Source organism: Chironomus tepperi, unplaced genomic scaffold, assembly GCF_022539635.2.
Source record: "Chironomus tepperi strain 1889 unplaced genomic scaffold, CSIRO-AGI_Ctep_v1 contig_309, whole genome shotgun sequence".
In the NCBI taxonomy this organism is placed as follows: domain Eukaryota; kingdom Metazoa; phylum Arthropoda; class Insecta; order Diptera; family Chironomidae; genus Chironomus; species Chironomus tepperi.
The window spans coordinates 2762615-2779091 of NW_027226431.1; the positions used below are offsets into that span (position 1 = coordinate 2762615).

At 29.8% G+C, this 16477-nt stretch overlaps 3 protein-coding genes across 4 annotated transcripts; all 3 read left to right on the plus strand.

The window, feature by feature from the left end:
* Window positions 1-842: 842 nt before the first annotated feature.
* Eip63E (cyclin dependent kinase Eip63E) lies at window positions 843-9853 on the plus strand. Of its 2 annotated transcripts, none has more exons than XM_070643265.1 (12): window positions 843-1129; window positions 3493-3570; window positions 3644-3796; window positions 3904-4094; window positions 4161-4252; window positions 4370-4544; window positions 4622-4776; window positions 4845-4951; window positions 5012-5224; window positions 5902-5990; window positions 6051-6141; window positions 6196-9853. In XM_070643265.1, the coding sequence occupies exons 1-12, from the start codon at window positions 1048-1050 to the stop codon at window positions 6264-6266; spliced, it is 1497 nt and encodes a 498-aa protein (XP_070499366.1). In that variant the 5' UTR covers window positions 843-1047; the 3' UTR covers window positions 6267-9853. The 2 variants fall into 2 exon arrangements, with proteins under 2 accessions (XP_070499366.1, XP_070499367.1); XM_070643266.1 differs by having other exon boundaries at window positions 844-1117.
* A 360-nt stretch (window positions 9854-10213) lies between these two features.
* Window positions 10214-12026, plus strand: Gclm (Glutamate-cysteine ligase modifier subunit). The gene is made up of 3 exons (XM_070643181.1): window positions 10214-10758; window positions 10854-11400; window positions 11601-12026. The coding sequence occupies exons 1-3, from the start codon at window positions 10657-10659 to the stop codon at window positions 11747-11749; spliced, it is 798 nt and encodes a 265-aa protein (XP_070499282.1). The 5' UTR covers window positions 10214-10656; the 3' UTR covers window positions 11750-12026.
* A 947-nt stretch (window positions 12027-12973) lies between these two features.
* Psa (puromycin-sensitive aminopeptidase) lies at window positions 12974-16477 on the plus strand. The gene is made up of 5 exons (XM_070643105.1): window positions 12974-13319; window positions 13385-13856; window positions 13919-14147; window positions 14212-15423; window positions 15479-16477. Exons 1-5 carry the CDS (start codon window positions 13203-13205, stop codon window positions 16032-16034), a joined length of 2586 nt encoding a protein of 861 aa, XP_070499206.1. The 5' UTR covers window positions 12974-13202; the 3' UTR covers window positions 16035-16477.

Here is a 16477-nt window from a genome sequence, read left to right on the forward strand (position 1 = left end):
TATGTTATAATATAGCATTAAGCATTTATTAAGCACTTTAAATTAAATACTTTAGTTAAATTAAATATTTTCATTAAATTTTTCAATATAATCATTTTTATGAATTTTTCTTAAAAATATTGAAAAAATACCTATTTTCAAATTTTGACAATTTAAATTTTTCAAAAACGTTATTCTTATTTTCTACACATTTTAGTCGTTTTTCAAATTTTCAAATATTTGATGTGTAAAATCTTCTTTGTGTAACAATCAGGAATTGAAAATTTAAATCAAGATTAGAAATGAATCAAAATTCTTCAGAGTTTAAAAATTAATCACTTTCCTTATCTCTATTTTGTATTAGATGCATTGTTGCTTTCGGTAGTTAATGTATAAATCATTATTTGTTAGCTCAAAAAAGAGTTTCTATGAAGAAAATTAATTTTTTGAATTTTTACCAATCTCAAGGCCTGTTTTGTTCAAAACTTCAATTGTATTAGTTAAAGTACCTAAAAATAAATCAACTGATGATCAAGGATGAATAAGAAAATAAGATTAAATGCTAAAATTTATACTTTTCTTTCTTACCTGATTCAATGCGTTCAGTGAAAATTCAAAAATTCAACGTATTTTAAAAATTCAAATTCTATGCAAATATTTCGCGGGACATTTTCAAAATAAAAAATTCAAATTCAATCTCAAATCAAATAATTAAATTAAAATATACAAGGGATCACAGGAATTGATTTCAAAATTGTGAAATAACGAGTTAAACAGTGATTTTCAAGCTCTGGAAGAAAAAATTGCGTTCACTGAACAAAGAATAAGAAAAAAATTGAATATAAAATTGAATTGAAATTTTTTTCTAAATATTATTTTATCAAAATATTAGTATTTTAATTAAATATTATAGTGAATAATAGTGTTTAGTAGTGTCATAAGTAAAAGGTGTTTAAAAGTTAGATAAAAGAGTGTCCAAGTTTCATGTTTTCGGAATTAATGATTTTATGATTTCTTTCATTGAAACTTGATTTAATTTTTTTTTTTAACTTCTCTTGACTAAAAAAAATGTATTCAACAATGGATAAACAGTCATCGAGTAGCAACAATTTGAAAATGACTACAACATCTTCGTCAGGTCAGCAAAATAGTACGGAATAAGTGACATTCTAAAACATTAGAAAAGTGCATTATTTTTCCTATGTATTCACTGTATTTTATTTCCTTGAGAAGGTTCATACAACTTTAATAAACTGTATGTGAATGAATAAGATGCGTAATGATCAAACATTATCATCATATAAATACACTTTGATAAAATATAAAAAAATTGAAAATTGTTACTGGAAGTGCTAAAAATATTACTCGAGAGTGATTAATGGATAATTTAATGTGAAATTAATGCATATGATGTTGTCTTCTTAGTGATTTTATTCCGTTATTCATGCATGAAATGTCAATAATTTGACATGTTTGGACCATTCTCATTTTTGATAATATGCTCACTCATTAAGCAAATAAAGAAAACACCCACAACTATCTCTAGTATCAATGTTATTATACATACATATTTGCACCGTAAGATGACGCTCTTAAGGAGAAATGAAATCATTTCCATTAAATTGTATTAATTCTTTTCAATACATTTTCAATTTAGCTTACATACACTCAAGTACGCTGAAAAAAAAAATATATAAAATAAAGAATCTAGAGTAAATTTCTACTTAATTTTATTCAATGCTTCGATTTCAATGAAAAAAATTACTCATGTACCCTAATAAAATTAATTTTCCAATAATAGCAAGATTACTTGCTTACGATTAGTAAATAGAAAAAAATTTAATTCATAATGTCTCAAATTACTTTTAAATGACGACAAAAAAAGGCACTGAATTGAGCAATGCAAGTGTGAAAATTTTGTCATATTACTACTCGGTGTTGTTTTTCTCTCTTCCCATGTATATTCATTCTGTTTTTTAAGCATTTCAAACATTTCCTCTTAAGCTCTACTCGCAAAAAAAATATGTGCAATACACACAGACATTCTCAACTGTATCCTCTTCTTTTCGCTTTTACTTGGGTATGTACCCGATCAGGACACATTCAGTTACTGCCAGGACACAGTCGAGATGACCAATTCATGACCAAATTCGCTACCACAAGCCTTTAAACATGATGAAACCTCGACTTTGTGGTGGCAACAGTTGCATGTGTGTTGCTCGGGAATATAAAGAGTTTTCTACTTACTTCTTATTCCGCGGATCTAACCGAATAATAATTGATCTTATATGAGAGTGTTGCCTACTTAACTTCTTTTCTTTGTAACTGTTTTAAGCATCGAGTTGAGTTTCTCAAAAATAAATCTTTGTAATCCGTCCGTTCCTCGATATTTCGCACGATGAAATTATCAGCTTACAGCTGATAATAAAAGATTACAAATTCGTGAGCTAATTGCATTACGTACATATTTACATCCATATTGGTTCTAATTAAAACTATAATTTCCAATTAGCATTGTGCAAATATGATAAATATTATTGGATACAAATTCATGATTTATTTATAGGGTTGTCCATTCCGATGAATCTTGTCAAAAAATAATCTGGGTCAGAATTTTTTTTGGCATCGACTGGACTTTCAAAACTGCCCAAAACACGTGACATTCATTAAATATCCTGAACAATTTCATTAAAAGCCTGCAGATGGACATGCTATTTATTCATGAATGTTGCTTTATAAAAATTTGCTTCCTGTATTCTTAAACCCGACACCACATTGCATGAATCATTCATTCATTCACTTTTATATTTTAGCAGACATTCTCAGTTGAGAATACAATTGAGTCTGTAATTTATCTAATTGGCGGTCTGTAGCTTAACAAATCTTTAAGATTAATCTGTTCATGTGTCGATAGATCTTTTTGGGGATTTGAAATATTTATAGCAAGTGGATGTGGCCAGACTGGCATGAGATTAACTTGAATTTTCAATTCCTAACGGTCGTTTCATTTTTAAATAGGCACTTTTAGCCCTCATTTTTCAAATTCTTTTTGACCGTTATTTTTCAAATTTTCTGTGACCGTTGATCAAAGTCTCGTTTTTGTGATTAGGAAATAGCAATTCTATTCATGATAAATGCGCTTTTCGTAAGTCACGCGTGACTACCTCTATACTACCAAGTTTTTCCTCATATTGTTTGCATTACATTCTAACAACAAGAATCATTTATTCAATGTTTATCACTCCTCTGTACGACATGATAATTCTAGAGATACATTTGTTGTTAGACATGATAACAAACCTTAAAGTTTATTGTAAAGCTATGCAAGTAGTAATAATGGGAACCTCGTCAAGTCGAAGTAAAGTCATTGAAAAAAATTATTCGATAATAATGCATACTTTTTTATTTTATATCAAAATATAATATAATTTTAAATACGTCCACGACGCCAAAAAAAACAACAGAAACAGAAACAAAAAGAGAAATATTTATGTACTATTTATATTATTGTAGGTGTAACTATGCGTGAGAAAAAAAGTGGAGCCTTGCAGAAACTAAAAAAGCGGCTGTCACATAGTTTCGGAAGATTATGTAAGTTAATAAGTCATTGGAAATGAGCACAAGCTTTAATTTCATGCAAAATTAAATTATTATTATTTTATAGCCATTTCGAGAGAGGATAATGATGATACTAATAATCACCATAGTCAGAACAGAAATAATAGTAAAATGCCATACAATGGATATTCAGATGAATATTTAGATCGTTTAGAAACAAATGGAAATATTCAGGCTGATAATAAAGCTTACAGTAAACGTAAGTCTTTAAATAACTTTGCGATATATTGTACAAACATTAATTTTTAATTAACTAAACTCTCACTCTCATTATCTTAATTCTACAACCAATTTCTTTCGGTATAGATTGGTCTGGCAATCACGGTCAAGTTCATAGGCAATTATCTGTATCGTCAGATAGTAAGTTGTTAGATGATGACATAAGGGAAGAAACTCGTGTGATAATGAGACCTAAGAAACCACCACGTCCGAAATCAGAAGTGTTCCTAAATAAGCATGATACGAATCCAAGGAGGAAGCGATTCAGTGCATTTGGGGTAAGTTATTCCTTAAAATAATTATTTGTGCAAATTAAAAACTGAATAATTAATGTCTTTTTTCAGGGAGATTCTCCTTTTGGAAAGTCCGAGGCATATGTGAAACTAGAGCAGCTTGGAGAAGGTTCATATGCAACAGTATTTAAAGGTTTTAGCAAGTACGTTGCACAACTATAGATATATATTAATTTTTATATTTCCCATATTCGTCGTGCTTCATGCAATAATTTTCCATTATATTCAATTTTTATCCCTTATTTTTTTTTTATTTGCAGTCTTACAAATCAAGTAGTTGCGCTGAAAGAAATAAGACTACAGGAGGAAGAAGGTGCTCCATTTACCGCAATTCGCGAAGCATCTCTCTTAAAAGAGTTAAAACATGCAAATATTGTTACACTTCATGACATAGTACACACAAGAGAAACCTTGACATTTGTGTTTGAATATGTGGTCAGTGCCTTTAATCTTATTTTTTGTGTGAATTTACTTCTAATGGTCATTTTGGTAAATAATCTTTGTTTTTGCAGAATACTGATCTTTCTCAATACATGGAACGACATTCAGGTGGCCTCGATTATAGAAACATTAAATTATTTCTCTTCCAATTATTACGTGGCCTCAACTATTGCCATAAAAGGAGAGTCTTACATAGAGATGTAAAGCCACAAAATCTATTAATAAGGTAAATTTTCACAAAGTCCTACTTTTTATTGTTATTTACTCAATATCTTTCTTTTTCCTGTATTACAGTGAAGTTGGTGAATTAAAACTTGCAGACTTTGGTCTAGCAAGGGCTAAAAGTGTTCCGAGCCATACGTATTCACATGAAGTCGTTACTCTGTGGTATCGCCCGCCAGGTTAATTCTCTTTTCTTCCTGCTTTATCCTTCATATTAATTAACATTTATTTATTTCCAGACGTTCTTCTTGGGAGCACCGACTATTCAACATCGTTGGATATGTGGGGTGTTGGATGTATCTTTATCGAGATGATAACGGGCTTGCCAACGTTCCCAGGAATTCGTGATACATATGATCAATTGGATAAAATATTTAAGCTCCTTGGAACGCCAGTAGAAGAAACATGGACTGGAGTAACGCATTTACCATCCTACAAGCCACACAAATTAGGTATGTTATATGACTTTATTTCTAGAGCAGTTTTCTGTTATTACGCAGAGGTGGCATTACATACAGATTGATTGGTTCAATGAAATGTTACGTCAATATTAATTAAATTGTTTTTATATCTGCCACAAATTGATTGTTGCTTAATATATGGGTTTATTCACATGTGACGTACGTTTAACTTCAATCATTCCATCCCACGCACGTTACAGAAAGATTATCGATTTTCCACTGAAGCTTTTCTTTTAAAATTCAGACGAAATGAATGACATGTTTCATAATGACTGAGCAGAAAATCATTCTGTTATCAATTTTCCAATCTCAATTGGATTTATCAACGGCATTTTAAAATTTTGAATGAGTCATATAAAGTTCAGTAATTCTTAAGTTCAATTCATTTCAGTTCAAATTTCATTTTAAATTTTGACCGTTAATTCAAAAATTTGAATGAATCAAAAAACGTTCAGTAAATTTTTAGTTAATTTCATATTAGTTCAATCAATTTAAATCTCAAATATCCGTTAAAAATTCATATTAATATTTATGATGAACGTTCTCAGTCTATTATTAAAAGCTTATCGAATCGACACAAAATTTGCACTTGAATCGTTCAACTGTGGATAATTTCTTATGACGTAGTAAATAAAATAAGATAGCTACTAATGATACGCTTATTACAGGTTTTTATCGACCTCGCAAATTAGGTTTAAGTTTTCCACGTTTGTATGATATTCCGGAAGGAGAAGCAATGGCTAGTGCATTATTACAGGTAAAATTAAATGATCTAACATTTGACACAATGAATTAACTGTTAATTTATTTATAATAGCTAAATCCAAACAATCGGATAGGAGCAGAAGCTGCTCTACAACATCCATATTTTAACCAATTGCCTAAGAAACTTTACGAGCTTCCCGATGGTGAGTCAATTTTTGCATCCGTTATAAGTAAAACTAATCACAACTAATTAACAGAAACTTCAATATTCAACGTGGAAGGAGTTTTCGTACATCCAGAACCCAATCGTGAACGACATAATAACTGAGATTTAAGAAAATCTTTAACTATGGATGATATTTGTTTTTTCTATTGTTGAATGTATTGAATGATGAAAGTTTTTTTTTTAAAAAAAGAAAAGAATTGACCCTTTTTAATTTAAAGGAACAAGGAAATACCATAAGAAAGTGAATGACTACCCATCAAATGGCAAATAGATGTGCCATAGATATATAGATCCAATCAAAAAATTGAAAAAATGATAATGATTTTTAATATGAAAATGATACATCGCAATAATTGTGCAAGAGTATAAACCTCAGGAGTCAATCCATTAAAAAATACAGTTTTTATAATTATTTCGGTATGTCAAATTGTTTAAAAAAAAGTTTTAAATACTTTGTTAAGAGACAAAATTTAAATATTAATGATGATTAGTAAGCTACCGGATTTTTCATAGAGGTTTTTAGACTATATTAAATAACGTATTTTCAACAGTAATGGAAACAAAAATGAATTTAAAGTTCAAATGAAACAAATCAAATAGATTTTTGACTTGATCATAACATGAATAATGTCAAAAGACAATCCCGAGTAGCACGTGATGAGAATGGGAATTATTTGAATGTTATGTGGTATGTGACTGTCATATGGTTGTATGGCTGTCATATGGTTTTAGGACTGTCATATATTTGTGTATCTGTCATATGGTTGTGTGATTGTCATATAGTTGTGTGACTGTATGAATTCATAAAGTTGTGTAACTGATATATGGTTGTATGGCTGTCGTATGGTTTTATTATTGTCATATAAGCGTGTAGCTGCTGTATACAATCACTGTCACACGGTTGTATGGCTGTCATATGGTTGTATGACTGTGAAATGGTTTTATGATTGTCATATAGTTGTGTAGCTGTCATATGGTTGTATGACTGTCATAATCCTACATAGTAGCTGTCAAATGATGACCATTCTCATAATTACTGCTCGGGCAACTATACTAAAATTACAAAAAATTTAAGTTAAAACCTCCAAGACTTCATTTGTCAAATGACTACCTAAATAGAAAGAAATTGGACATAGAAATGCATGTTTTAGATCAATAATATTAATAATTTTTAATTGATTGTTTGCTTCAAAGCAATTTATGGAAAATTACCACAGAAAATAGCAAAAAGAATATAACCTAACTGAAAGAAAGAATCAAAAAAAAAGTTTTTAATTCTTCAATAGCTTCAGCTCACCGTCCTAATTTGACGCATGAAATATATAAATCGAAACCTTAGAAAATGTAAAAAAAAATATTCAATAAATTTCATCTTGTAGCACAATCTATTAAAAGAAAGAAACAATTTTTGAAAATTGATTTATAGAGGAAATTAATTTTCTGTTCAATTTAAATTCAATTTTCGTTTATTCTTAGGCAATTCAATGCGATCTTCATATTCACATGATTGTAGACTGTATGAAAAAAATAAAATAATTATAATTCAGTCAAAAAAAAATTAGCTGCAAGCTTTAATGCATTTATGAGTAAATAGAATCCCAAGTTTTAAGTCATTCTATTGAATCACGATGAATAGGAAGTGTGGATATGAATAGTTGTGTGAAAGTCATGACTTATTGGTGACTTGAAAGCATTTTTGGTAGTTAAATTATATCGAATTTGAGATTTATAAAAGTGAAATTTTAACGGTTTTGAATAATTTGAATTTTTATCAAGGGGCAAAAACTTTGTTTTTCAAAAATATCATTAAATTTCATGGATGTTTTTAAATTAGCTTTTGATATTTGGAGCTTAAAAGTCACACTTAATCTTGAGTAGAAAAAATCATAAAATTTAAATTTCTAACGAATTTTGAGAATTTAAATATGAATTTTCACTAAATTTTAACGGACTTAAATTATTTTGAACTTTTAACGAACTTTTAGAATTTGAATCTTTTAAAAGCTTTGAAATTTTTTAATTTTTAACAGAATTTCAAATAAAATCTTAACAATTGTTAAACCTGATTAAAGACTTGACAAATAAACATCCAGCCGAGGTACATAAAATGCATTTCATCACAACTATTCATAAGATATATCCGAAAAAAATATAAAAATAAAAAAATTAAAATTCGAATTTCCAGTATTCCTTTTTTTGAGCTAAGGTATCAGATAAAATAGAAATTGAAGTGATAAGCACTTCTAGATTAAGTGGAAGAAGAAACAAAAAAAAATAAACGAAATTTAATCCAAACTAATGATAAGCAGATTTAAAGATATGAGGCTCATTTTTTCATCAAATTCAAGTTTTTTTTTAATGATTGAAAATTGTGTTTTGCCATCGTACATAACATTTTGTGTTTGTCTGACCAAGACTTGCAAGTACAACTGATTTTTTTTTTAAATTTCTAATGATAATCCACAGACAAACAGTGATAGTTTTTACTTCAAAGACTTGCTTCCATGATTTATTATTACAAGGATTTCTCTTAATTTTTTTTCACTATCCTCAAAATAAATTAATTGAATTTAAAATAGAAAAAAAAAATCGTTCGATACGTACTTGAAAGTAGCGTTCTTCTTCTTTTCTGCCTGCATGCATTAGATTTCTTCTGAAAAAAATAAATAAAAAAAAATGAAAAAAGTAGTGTGATTAAAGCAGCATTTTCCTATTAAATGAAAAAATAAAGATTATTAATAGATAAAAAAAAAGTGAAAAAAAATGTCTTAAATGATAATTAAACAGCCGCCCCAATTAACACGATTTAGATGTCAAAATTTTTATATAATGAAACTTTAACATAGCAAATAGAATGACGTCCACCCAAAATATAAAATTAAGTTGCAAAGCTCAGCTTTAGCATAACTTTTTTTTTTATTATTTGTTTCATTTTCCGTAATTATTCAAAAAAAAAGAGAAAATTAATAAAAGAAAAAAAAAAATTATTATATTTAGATTAAATATGATTGTGATAACAATTTAAGGAAAAAAGAATGAAAAAATTCAAATTAAACTGCTACTATTCTGACCTATGCAAGAGATTTTAGCAGTTGATTTTGTTGTGAAAGATCCAAAGCATGAAAATATTTTGTATTTAATTTAATTAAGTTTTATATGGACTGGGTAAATTGTGAATTAGACTAGAAAATCTCTAAATGCCACATGAAAATATTTAACGGCTTTTTAAAATTCAAATTTATTAAAAGATCTGTCCAAATAAACTGAAATGAATTGAAGTGTTACTGAATGAACAAACAAAATTTGAATTTTAAAAAACCGTTAAAATTTTCAACTTTTTATTAACAGTTAAAAAGCAATAGAAACATTTTTAACAGACTCTATAAAACCTCAAAGTTAACAATTTATTCACATCCACTTAAAACTACATCAAATTAAACGAAAGTTTTCACGCTTTGGATAAGATAAATAATTTTAATAAAAAATGATTTTCTTTTCAAGAAGAAAAAAAAAATTGGAAAATGAAAACAGGAAAACATAATGAATAAAAAAAAATGGATATATTCAATTGTAAATTTAATGAAAATTTTTATAAATAAGTAAATAGTTGTAATTATTGAGTTTAAAACAAATTTTTAAAAGAGAAACAAAAAAAATGGAAAAAGATTTTTTCTTAAATACATTCACCAAGTCACAACTTTTTCATATTCAAATTCAATTAGAAGAAAAAAAAGGAAATAGCATTCGCACCAATTAAATATTGAGAAAAATAATGAATAAAAGGAATGTTGAAAAAAAAATTATTTGATTGGGTATTTTTCTCTTATTATTGGGGAGTATTTTTGGAATAACATGCATGGGAGCATTTTGTAGCATTAGTGCAGTCTGACTTGTTGATCGCGACACATCACGTGCTGAGTAATTTTAGAAAATAACGCAATTTTAGATTCAATCACGGCAGACTTAAGTTTAAATCCTAGGATTAAAATAAATCCTGAGATTAAAAATTTAAATTTCTTAAAGATCCAGCAATTCAAAATTTACTCCTTAGATTGGAACTTTTCCATCACTTGCTGCAAAATCAAGTAGCTTACATTTTAATCAAACATTTGCAAACCCCAAACGTTCATCAAGAATTCAAATTCGTTCTTTTCTCAGCCGCTCTCGTCTGTTTATGTGTATGCTCACAAAAGCACTCAGTTCACGGTCATTCTCTCGATATATAATCGTATGAAGGATTGACATTCGAATTCATATTAATTTTAACATTTAGGCTGGAAATAGTGCTTAACAAATCATCAAATATTCTTAAAGTGTTCTTTACATATTAAATATTAAGAATAAAGTGTTCAATAGTGAATTAATTAAGTATTTTACAGTATTTCATAATATCCAAAAAAATCAGTTCAGGAAAGTGAGAGAACTAAAAAATTTATAAGACAGCTTACACACTAACATCCACTTGTTTTAATAATTGAATTATAAAATCAGCATGACTTCTACATTTTTTGATAATTACAAATCAATAATTGTTGGAACTGGAAATATTCTTGAGAATGAAGAATTCAAAAAGGCAAAAAATCCAACTCAGGAAGTAAGTCAACCTTATCAATGTTTACTTAAAGCAATGTTGCATGATAAATTATCTATATTGATTAATTGACTTTGTGCATAATAATTCAATTTTAGATGCTTCTCTGTATGTGTGCAAGAATCAAAGAATTAAATGAACAGCACATTGTGAACGGTGCAGAACCAGCTGATCAGTTTGTGTCGATACCACATGAGGACATAACGTTGGAGGATGAAACAGCTGAAGGAAAAACGAAAACAGTCATTAAAATATTTATGAATGAGTTTCATGAAGATGCAATTGAAGAGTGTTTGAGTCATACCTTGAAAATTTGTAAAACGGCACCGAATGTCATTCTAGCTTACACTCCAACGTCGAGTATTCAGAACGATAAGTTTGTTTGGGCTGATAATGACGCAACCGCAAAGAAACATTTCAAGACATTGTGGGAGAAATTACGAGAAGAAAAGAAAGCCGGCAGAATAGAACAATTGGGTATTGCCGACATGGATCTTGATACAATTATGGATATTTTCGATGATAAAAACTTTGATTTCACAATTTTGCAAATTAACATCGTTACATGTTGTATGCCACCACCGTGTCTTGTCAGTTTCTGTAAAGAACAAGAGATCCAGTTGCTTACTCATTCAGATCCACAAGGTGAGTTTCTAACGATTTCTTTTTATTTGAAAAGTCGCGTCAATTTTGGCGTCATTTACTTTATTTTCAAATTTTAAGTGTCAGTTAAATTTAGAATTTGTAATTTTAAAGGAATTTGAAAATGACGTCATCAAATGAATGACCTTGACGATGAAACCTGATGATAACTAATATTTGCTAATTTTGCTGATTCATTTTAGTTCTATTTCCATCATGTCACATGTGCGACATTTCGTTGGGAAAATCATTCAAAATAAAATGGGTCGTAAGATTCCTCGAGACACTCATTTGTCGTGGCATTTTAACAAGGAAAGGATTCATAGTTAACTTTCAACGGATGTTGGACTAATTAACATGATAACGATTCATTCATCGCACTTCATTTTACGAACAAAAAAATCTGTTAAATTTTAATTTTAATTTGCACATTTATCACAGACTTTTGTGGGATGCAATGCCTATATACGAAAAACATTTAAACAGAAAACTTTTATACACATTATATTATATTTATGTATACGCAATTTTTGCATTTTTTAGTTTATTAGATATTTTTGGAACTGTATTTTTATAGCTTCTATTTAAACAGAATAAAAGATTTTACGAAAACGTTTATCAATGTTAAATCTCGACGTATGTTTATAAGTTTTCATCTGTAAGATAAATATAGAGGAGGATGTGACATTAATGAGAATTCCGTTAATGTTTCATTAACTTTCTCGCTACGGTGCTGATTATCTCCCTAGATTTCAGTGTGTTTGAGGTATTTATAGATAGGAAGTCAGTATGGAAACACCTGACTGGCTTACAGTCATCAATTGATCATTTTTAATGACTATTTGCTTAGATAATTAATTCAATCAAAGATCCAGGCCATTCTGGTTGGCAATATTGATCATAAGGTTTTGTACACGTGTCGCAATCAAAAAGAAAGTACCGTCAGCATATCAACTAGGTCAATTATTTACAAGTGAAAGGAGCTGCTGGAAAAAGTCGTTAAATTTCAAAATACAACGTGAAGTTAGCTTCATCAACCGGCAAAATTCATGTGAAAAAATGTGTGATTTTCTTGCCTAATTCTCTCTAACAAGATTGAAATATGAGTGAAATGGAGCATAGCTTTGAGAGTATCATGATAAAATCTCAAAAAAGAGAAGATGAGCTTTAATTTTTTTTGATGATTTTCAGCAATTTGCAGATTTTCCCATTGTTTTTTAGCATATATTTTTGCAAATTATTATTGATTTGCGCATACTTTTTGTCACTTTGTTCTATGTTATTATAAAATTGTTGGCTTAAATGAATTAAAACCTATTTTCATACACTTGAAATGAAACAAAATTTTACCGGCTTATAAAAATTCAAATTTTTGCATCATTTGAAGCAGAAAAATAAATTTTAAATTTTTAGAAGTCGTTAAACTTTAAGAAAAATCTACAACAATTAATATTTTTCTAATTTTTCACCTTATATCCAGCTAAAATTAACTTAAACTGATAACATTAAAAAATGTCAATAAGTAATTACTTCAATTCCAAAGAAGCGCTTTATAAATTCATTCCTGGAAGTTGTTCATACTGTTTTGTATCTACTTTGTTCTGTTTAGCTCGAAATATCTTAATTGCAAACAAGTCATTTAAAAGTATTATAAAAGCATCTTTAGAAGTATAAAAGTGCGCGGCATAACGTTATCAGCACTAGAAATCAAAAGATACAGTTTATCTATATAAAATATCATTTTAAAATAATTAAATTAAAATTGTTGTGGTAATTTTTGCAAACTCATTGTCCTAATTTAAATCATGAAGCACGATTTCGAGAGATTGCCTAAATCGGTCGTTCCAAAGAACTATCACCTTCATTTCATTCCTAATATCCCTCAATTTTCGTTTATCGGAAGTGCATCAATATCTATTAAGGTTAGTAAGTCATCAATATTGTATTGCATTTTATGAATCATAAGCATCTTATTCTGACTAAATAGATTGAGGAGAAAATTGATCGCATTACGTTGAATTCTGTGGATCTTAAAATAAGCAATGTTCGTGTTACAAATGCTGACGGAGACATCAAGAAATGCAAGGAGGTCGTGTATCTTACAGAAATAGAAGTTGTACATCTTCTGTTCGATACATTGTCGCCTGGAACTTATTCCCTTGAAATGGATTTTGAAGGAGAATTAAACGATAAGATGAAAGGATTTTATCGAAGCAAGTATTTTTCACATCCAGATTTGGAGGAAAGATATGCAGCCGTAACACAATTTGAAGCAACTGATGCCAGACGATGCTTTCCCTGTTGGGATGAGCCTGCATTAAAGGCTACATTTAATATTTCTATGACAATTCCTCAAAATCTCGTTGGATTGTCAAATATGCCATTAATTGAGGAAGTAAAGAGCGAAAACGGAATGAAGACTTTGAAGTTTGGAACATCACCTATTATGTCTACATATTGTAAGATAAGAAATTTTCATGATAATATTAAATTGCTTTACGACTTTCTCATTCAATTACAGTATTAGCTATGTGTGTTGGTGAATACGATTATGTCGAAGGCACATCATCGGATGGAGTGAATGTCCGCGTGTATACGCCCGTTGGAAAAAAGGAACAGGGTCTTTTTGCCCTTTCAGTTACAACAAAAGTGTTGCCTTACTACAAGGATTACTTTCAAATTGCCTATCCCTTGCCAAAATTAGATTTAATCGCAATTAGCGACTTTGCAGCTGGTGCAATGGAAGGATGGTAAGGATTAATTATTTGACTAATCTAAGAAACATGTTAACTTAATTAATTTTATGTCCACTAGGGGTCTCATCACATATCGTGAAACAATGGTCCTCGTTGATCCAGAAAATACATCACTTATTAGGAAGCAAAACATTGCATTGACTGTTGGACATGAAGTTGCTCATCAGTGGTTCGGAAACTTGGTAACAATGGAATGGTGGACTGAATTATGGCTGAATGAAGGCTATGCAAGTTTCACAGAATTCTTGTGTGTCAATCATTTGTTCCCAGAATATGATATTTGGACTCAATTCATGACTGATATGCATAGTCCAGCATTAGATGCAGATTGCTTGGATAATTCTCATCCAATTGAAGTTGAAGTTAATCATCCAGCCGAAATTGATGAGATTTTCGATGAAATTAGCTACAATAAAGGAGCAAGTGTCATTAGAATGTTACACAATTATCTTGGAGATGAAGACTTCCGTAAAGGCATGCACTTATATCTAACTAAACATCAATATCAGAATACGATTACGGAAAATTTGTGGGAAAGCTTAGAAAAAGCAAGCGGAAAAGTTGTTGCGAATATTATGAGGACATGGATTAAACAAATGGGATTTCCAAAAGTGAAAGTTGTTAAGGATATCCAAGAAGAAAACGGTCGTCGTCTTGTGCTTGAACAAACTAAATTCACGGCCAACGGAAGTATTGATGAAAAGCCATTTTGGATGATTCCAATTTCAATTTCTACGCCTAAATCAGAGAATGCGTTAACGACAGTCTTGGATAAAAAGGAAATGGAAGTATTTATTGAGAATGTCACAGAAAATGATTGGATCAAGATTAATCCCGGAACTATTGGATTCTATCGTACACAATATCCATCGGATATGCTTGAAAAATTCATCCCTGCCATAAAAAACATGTCATTGAGTCCATTGGATCGTTTAGGACTTCATGATGATCTGTTTGCATTAGTTCAAAATGGCTCAAATTCAACAGTTGAGAGTTTAAAGCTGATTGATGCTTATATTAATGAAGACAATTTTACTGTCTGGTCATCAATTGCTACATCATTGTCTAAATTGAAGAATTTGTTGTCTCATACCGACTTGACTGATAAATTTAATGCTTTCGGACGACATATCTTCACGCCATTGGCTGACAAGCTTGGATGGGAAACGAAGGATAATGAAAGCCATTTAGAGACTCTTCTTAGATCTCTTGTGTTGAGTAAGCTTGTCTCATTCAATTGTGAAAAGACCCTCAAAGAAGCAACAAGACGGTAAGTCATTCAATATAAGATTAGTCCACAAACTGATTTTGTCATTTCCAAACAGATTTTATCTTCACAAAGAAGGAAAGCAGATATTACCAGCAGATTTAAGAATGACTTGTTACCGTGCCGTTTTACAAACAGCAGATGAAAAGGTCTACGAGGAAATGCTTGAATTGTACCGATCAACAGACTTGCATGAGGAAAAAGACAGAATTTCACGTGCTTTAGGTTCAATAAGCAATCCAACACTCTTACAAAAGGTCATAGCTTTTTCAATGTGTAAGGAAGAGGTTCGAGCTCAAGATGCTGTATTTGTCATTGCTTCTGTTGCTGTGAATCCAAAAGGTCGTGACTTGACTTGGACATTCTTCAAAGAAAACTGGAAGATTTTATTGGACCAATACAGCGGTGGATTCTTGCTTACAAGACTTGTCAAGCACATCACTGAAAACTTTGCAAGTGAAGAAAAAGCTCTGGAAGTAGACAGCTTTTTCAAAGCTCACGAATTTCCTGGTGCCGAGAGAACCATTCAACAATCAATTGAGACAATTCGTTTAAGTACAGCATGGCTGAATAGAGATCTTGCTGAAATAACAGAATACCTTAAAGATTATTAGACATGTATACATTTTTAATTTATACAAAATGCTTGTGAATTTAGAATTAAATTGAATAGCATTGAACTCAAAAACTGCATGAAGAATTTCCTTAATTTAAATTTGTAAATTTTTGGGTTAAAGTTAATCTGGGATTTAATTTTTGAGGGATTAGATTTATTTTTAATCCGACTGAATTTAAGTCTCAGATTGATTTTCACTCCTTTCGTTACAAAAACCGATTATATTTCCTGTATACGTTTAAATAACAATAATGTAAACCTGTGAGAACCTGAAAATAATTTTTTGTTGAATATTACCAAAGCACCCAGTCAATCAATGTTTGTTTTTCGTTCCACATATCTTTAAATATCAATATTTGTTAATTTCATGAACAGCAACAACAAAAAAAAATTGCCAGCAATAAACAAAAAAATGTTACAAAAACAAATGTTTACCTGCAA